Below are 6554 nucleotides of genomic sequence, written 5' to 3'. Positions count from 1 at the left end.
GGGCGGCGGGGCAGTTGGGGGCGAGCAGGCCGGCAGGCAGAGTGGTTAGAGGCAATCAGGCAGGCAGGTGAGTGGTTAGGAGCCAGTCCCGGATTGGCAGTTGGGGGTGAGCAGGCCGGCAGGCAGAGTGGTTTTAGGCAATCAGGCAGGCAGATGAGTGTTTAGGAGCCAGCAGTCCCAGATTGCGAGAGGGATGTCCGACTGATGGTTTAGGCCCGATCCCTGTAAATTGGCAGTAAGATATCCTTCAAGGGGTCCCAAATTGGAGAGGGTGCAGGCCAGGCTGAGGAACACACCCTCCCCCGTGCACGAATTTCGTGCACCGGGCCACTAGTATAAAATATAAGCTTACAAAACAAGAGTGGCACACACTGCTCTATTTGGATTCAAATGCATTCACAGTAGTACATTAAGAGATACAAAGGAGAGGGAAGTTAGGCTTGAGTACCTGGGGCAGCTTTCTGCAAGAGGATGGGCATAAGCTGAACCTTACTAAATGGAATGCAGTTTCTCTACTAAGTAAGCTACCTTGGGCAAATCACTTTGTTAATCATGGCCTCAGTCAGTTTCATTATCTGAAAAAAGAATTTCAGTATTTGTCTTGCTTAGTTTTATAGGGTAGATTTGAGAATTTAAAACATGGATAGAAGCGTATTTTGAAAAATATTTTAAAGCGCTGTGTAACTGGAGTAAGAATCACAGGATGTTAATGACCCGAGAGAGCTTTCAGAGAATGTATGCACCCTTATGTTCATGGCAGCACAATTTACAATAGCTAAGATCTGGAAACAGCCCGAGGCCCATCAGTAGATGAGTGGATAAAAATGCTGTGGTATGTTTATGCCATGGAATACTATGCAACAGTAAAAAAAAGAATCTCTTACCTTTTGAGACAGCATGGAGGGACCTGGAGATTATCATGCTAAGTGAAATAAGTCAGTCAGAGAAAGACAAGTATCACATGATCTCACTCATAAGTGGAATCTAAGTAATAAACTGATGAACGGAGTGGATCCAGAGACTCAAAGCATGGAACAGAGTGCGGAATCTCAGAGGGAAGGTGGGGGTAGGTGGGTGGGTGGGAGGTAATCAGAGACCTTGTATGCATATATGCATACCCCATGGACACAGACAATAGGGTGCTGAAGGCCTGGGGCAGGGGAGGGGGAAGGGGCAGACTGGAGAGGATCAATAAAGAATTGACAATACTTTCAACAATAAAGAATTATTAAAAAAGAGAGAGAGGAGCTGTCAGAGTGCACTCCCTTTGTTTGTAAATGGAGACACTGAAGCTCTCTCTGCTTTTGGGAGCTCTGGTCCCATATGTTTTAGTCTGCTCAGAGATCTTGCTTTATCAGTCATCTCTGTTTACTCCTAATAACGATCATATTAGTTGTGAGCTTACAGTGTTCTACAAAACAGTGTCCTTATTTGTACAGTGTTTGGCATATAGTTAAGCACTCAAATGGTAACTTTCATAATAAATTTCAAAATCCTAGCATAGCTTGCAAAACCCTTAATGTTACGGTCCTTGCTTACTTTTCCACCCTCATTATTAACTCTCACAAGCACCATGCCAAATTTTTATTTCTTGGAATAAATACTATTTCATCCTCCTTTCCTTTGTGTAGGCTTTTTCTCCGTGGGAAGCCTCCCTGAATCCCTATTTGATTACAAAGCCCCCTTTCTTACATTATTCCAGTTCCATGTGTGCAGTTTAATCATAGGAACTACCTGTTGCATTAAAATGTTGGTTCTTGTGTTTTGCTCCCCCACTAGACTATAATAAATCTCCTGAAAAAAGGAAACCGTTTCTTCCTATATGTCTGACCTGAAGTAAATATATGTACATTAAATAGTTGCAGAAGGAAAAAGTGAAAGGAAAATGATTTGTCCAAGATTACAATTATAGATATTACAATCCTCCTCAAAGGCTTGGCAACTGAGTCTAGAGTTTTGGGGAGAGAGGGAGTGAGAGGTCCTGGGCTTCTGAAATGTCCTATGAGGCTGCAGAGGTGGTAAGGAGAGAGCCATTTTTTGTCCCTGAAGTTGCCTCGATTTGTTTCTTCTCCAGGGAAGTTCCAGATGCAGGTCCTACCTCAGTGTGGCCACGCAGTCCATGAGGATGCCCCAGACAAGGTGAGCCCAGTGCTGATGACTGAGAGTTGTGAGGACCTCTGTGAGAGTAACCTTGGGTCTCACAGAAGATAGAACATAGCTCTAAATCAGTCTGTGTTCCTGCAACTGTTTCTGTGGGGCCTACACAGATGCAACTCCACCAGCTCCCAAACCTCTCCCTGGCAGCTGCCAATCATCTTGGCTTTCTGTGTGTGGGCTGAGAAGTTACTGGCACCCTGCTATTTTATCCTGGGATCCTATAGTGAAGATCTAAAGCTCCACTTCTCCATTACCTCCAAAAGCCAGATGGAAAAAGGGATAATTGGGGTAGAAACTGCTCCCTAAATTATACTAATAGTTAGGAATGAGTCTCCTACCCTAGCAGTACCCAGGTCATTGTGATCTCAAGCTCCCAAGACCTATAGGTCCCGTGAGTTCACTATAGGGTCTGACCTTCCAGCAGAAGCCCCCAGGACCTCTAAGGCTGAGGCCCATTGCTAACCTTCACATGGCTAGGAAAATCTCTGTGTTCTAGGTAGCTGAAGCTGTTGCCACTTTCCTGATCCGGAACAGGTTTGCAGAGTCCGTCGGTGGATTCCAGTGGTAAGCAGTAAAAAGGTTTAACCAGTTAACTGCCACGCATCCAAAACGGGAACCATCCCCATTTCTCCCATATGTGCTGGAATATTTACAAATTTAAGTTACCAATATTTTCTTTACAAACCCAGAGATGTCACTAACAAGTCTGATTTTAAAATTGGGCGACCATAGTTGATAGGTGAGGTTTGCGGCTATAGACACACATGGCGGGTGGGGAAGGTCCGCTGCTTGTGTCTATAGATGCTTATGGTGTACAAAGGATTAAGGAGCCCAAAGTGTTGGCCAACTCCAACAAAAAGATATTTGCAAAGTTGTAACTATCTCTTCCTTAACCCTGTCTGGTTCAGTCACCATGCCTTCCTCAACACAGAGCCCAACATGTGTGTTTCTACAATGCTATTGTTTTTTGTCTCTCTGGTCGTGGGTTGTTGCTGAGCTGAGATTAAATTGTCCCTCACCACCCTACACCCCACCCCCATGTGCACTTCTTATTGAGGTGGCCCTTCTCTAAGGAAGCTGGGATGGGCATCAGTCCTTTCCCAGGCTCTTAGAGAGATCTGCTGAGGAAGGCTGGGCAGGCCGTGGAGGCTGAATAGAGACCCAGAATAGGGTATTCAACCTCAGCACTATTGATACTTGGGGCAGGTAATCCTTTGTGTTGGGGACTGCCCTGTGCATTATAGGATGTTTAACAACATCCCTGGCCTCTATGCACTAGAAGCCAGTAGCACTCCCAGACACTTATAATGTGACAAGCAAAAATGTCTCTAGATTTTACCAAATGTCCCAAGGAAGGCAAAATCACTCCCAGGCAAGAACCATTGGTCTAGAGCAGTGGTTGGCAAACTGTGGCTCGCGAGCCACATGCGGGTCTTTGGCCCCTTGAGTGTGGCTCTTCCACAAAATACCGACTTCTGTGCATGGGCCACGAAGTTTCAATCGCACTGTACATGCGTGCCCGTACGTGGTATTTTGTGGAAGAGCCACACTCAAGGGGCCAAAGAGCCGCATGTGGCTCGCGAGCCGCAGTTTGCCGACCACTGGTCTAGAGGGAAAAGGATGCCTCTGCTAGGATGTCCTTCATCTGATTAGGGAGACACAGTTGGGCTCTTTGTTGAGGAGGAAGAGAAGCATGGTGACCCGTACCACACGGTCTTGGCCACACCTCAAGGAGCTCCTCGTCTGTGCTACAGAAGGCCCCTGATACCTCACAGAGCCCACAGCCTGATGAAGGTCCAGGGGAACCCGTTCCCTACCCTCAGGAAGTTTGAAGAAGAAGAAATGGCTTTTGTGTTAGAGAACTTGGAATACCAGGGCCTGGGAGGTGAGGGTGACAGGGCAGGGTGGGCATTAGAAATGATGACAGGAGCCTGGCACAGTGAGCCACATATAAGTGACTCCCTAATGCCAAACAGGCGACTGACCAGGAATCAAAAGTAAAGACTGGATTTCTCTTAATAAGCAATGTTTGGGGTCCTACCAGTGGTCGGCAAACTCATTAGTCAACATAGCCAAATATCAACAGTACAACAATTGAAATTTCTTTTGAGAGCCAAATTGTTTAAACTTAAACTATATAGGTAGGTACATTGTTATTAACTTAATTAGGGTACTCCTAAGGCTTAGGAAGAGCCACACTCAAGGGGCCAAAGAGCCGCATGTGGCTTGTGAGCCACAGTTTGCCGACCACGGCCCTAGACCATTTGGAGCTTTTGTCAAATCAGCAGTACACTGAGAGCAGACCCTGTGTACAGCCCTGAATGAAGCTGTGGGAGGTGGGACAGATCTGCAAGGTCCTTGCTGGTCATTAGGAAGGGCATACTGGAAGAGGCAGGGTGACATTTGTTTTCCCTTCTCTTTCTACTCTTCACAGTGTGTTTCCTGGCTGTTAGTGACCTGCTATCTGTCCTTCCCTTAACATTGAGCTCTGTTGTAAATACATCGCACCAGAGGCCACTGTGATGCCGCTGTCTCCTCCTCACCATCCTGCCCGACCATGTGACACCGGCTTCCTATAGATGGGCATCTCCAGATATACAGACCCTTTTGTGTATTTCTGTCGAAAGCATTGTTTTTCAGGGCCTTTGACCAACATGAGCCTCCCTAGTCAAAGGTTCCCAGATCATACCCCTTCCCTCTTCAGGGTTTGCCTGTTCTCTCTGCCTTACCTAGGGTAAAGCCTTCATCAGAACTGCCACCTGGGCCCCTATTTCTGGTTCAAATGTCTCCCCAGGCTCAGAGACCTCTACTCCTTGATATTGTTCTTGGCATAGTTCTGCCCTACTTCACAGTTTGGGCCATGCATAGGGTGGTCCTTATTTTTCCCTTCCAAATAAATCACCAGTCAGGTACCTTTTTATCCCAGTCTTACTCTTCCAGGCTTGGAAGACTCATAGAGTCCAGGGTCCAATCCTTAGGTATAAGGAGGTGTAGTGGATAGCATCACAAGAAACCATCCTGAAAATCAGGTCCAGCCAGTCCAAGCACATGGCCTCCTATCTGGGGAGAGCCCACTGTCCCACTCCCACATGTCTGGACACCTGTCCTGGGCTGAGGCCAGGCTGCTCCAGGGACCTCTTGAGCCCTCACCTGTCACAGAGCAACCCAGGTTAAGTACAGCCCATGCACAAAGCCACAGAGCTAAAGCCTGTGCAGTTGTTTTTAAGGGTCAAATTTAACCATTTTCATAAGTGGTTCCTGGAGGTGTGCAGAGTGCCCGCTTGCTTCTTCTAGACCCACACAGCTTATCTTCAGCATTTGTGGTTCCCATGTCACTCTTCGTAGAATTAGCTCAGCATCCTCAATCTTTGCCTCTTCCAGTTGCCTCATCACAGCACTACGGCCTCCCCCTGCTGCCCCAGCATACCTTTTCCAAGGGCAGGGAGGGGCAGTCTCCTGCAGCCCACCTTTTCTGTGACTGTCGTAGGTGATGCCTAGCCCCCTCCACTTTTCACCCAGCAACTTTCTATCCCTTATCCTGCTGCACGGTCTGGAGTCTGGGACCTACTTTGTTTCTTTGTTATTTATGATCTTGTTAAAATAAATATCTCCCAGCCTTTATTGATATAGTCTCTCCATGAAGTTGTCCTTGTTTCTGCTGATATGGGGGGCAGGGGACAATTCATTGGATTTAGTTACCATAGAGCTCCAGAAATCCCTTTCCTGTAGCCCATCAGCATGATATGCTCTGCCTGTTCCTCGGGTCTGGGATGCCCAGTGGAATGGACAGGGCAGCTTCCACAGCAGCCAGGGAAACCTGGATTCCAGTCCTATCTCTTCAAATTATGTGCTGTGTTAACTTGTTGTTCTGGAACAGGACAGTCTGCCCTGTTCACATGACCTCACCACTCATCGCTTCATATCTGCCAACATCCAGACTTTGTCCACAATCCAGATCATCTGAGCTCTAGACACTTGGGTCCTTGTACCTACCTCCTCATCTCTCTCCCAAAAGACCAAAGGCCACTCATGTTGACCATTCCTGAAACTGAATTCACCTTCCCCCTAAAACTAACTTGTTATTTCTCCTGTTTCCTAGCTCAGTAAATGGTAGGTACCACCATCTCTCCAATTGTCCAAACCAGACAGCTAGAGCTCCCTAGATAGCTCTTATACCCATATCCAGTCTACTACCAAACCTGTTAGACCCATGGCTCCTGCCCTAGCTGAGGCCTCATCTCTCAGATCACTTCAGTATCTTTGCTGATTCCCTGCCACAGCCCCTCCTTTGGTCGTCCTCTGCACAATGTTGGAGTCCTAGAAAGCTTTGGGGCCAGGCTGCCTAAATTAGAACCCATGGCCCAGCCGTTATGGTTTATATGAGATAGCTGATTGTA

At 47.1% G+C, this 6554-nt stretch overlaps 1 protein-coding gene across 2 annotated transcripts in view; it reads left to right on the top strand.

Moving 5' to 3' along the window:
• Nucleotides 1–5789, top strand: part of PPME1 (protein phosphatase methylesterase 1) — a 62493-nt gene extending 56704 nt beyond the window's left edge. For both annotated transcript variants that reach the window (XM_005867079.2, XM_014540423.1), the window contains exons 12-14: nucleotides 2075–2139; nucleotides 2654–2721; nucleotides 4592–5789. In XM_005867079.2, coding sequence (XP_005867141.1) covers nucleotides 2075–2139; nucleotides 2654–2721; nucleotides 4592–4610 — 152 coding nt within the window. In that variant the 3' untranslated portion in view covers nucleotides 4611–5789. The remainder of the gene's footprint in view (nucleotides 1–2074; nucleotides 2140–2653; nucleotides 2722–4591) is intronic.
• Nucleotides 5790–6554: the final 765 nt, after the last annotated feature.

Source organism: Myotis brandtii, unplaced genomic scaffold (assembly GCF_000412655.1).
Source record: "Myotis brandtii unplaced genomic scaffold, ASM41265v1 scaffold244, whole genome shotgun sequence".
Taxonomy (NCBI): domain Eukaryota; kingdom Metazoa; phylum Chordata; class Mammalia; order Chiroptera; family Vespertilionidae; genus Myotis; species Myotis brandtii.
The sequence above is the reverse complement of the archived record's forward strand: the minus strand, read 5'-3'. Positions and strand labels throughout refer to the sequence as shown.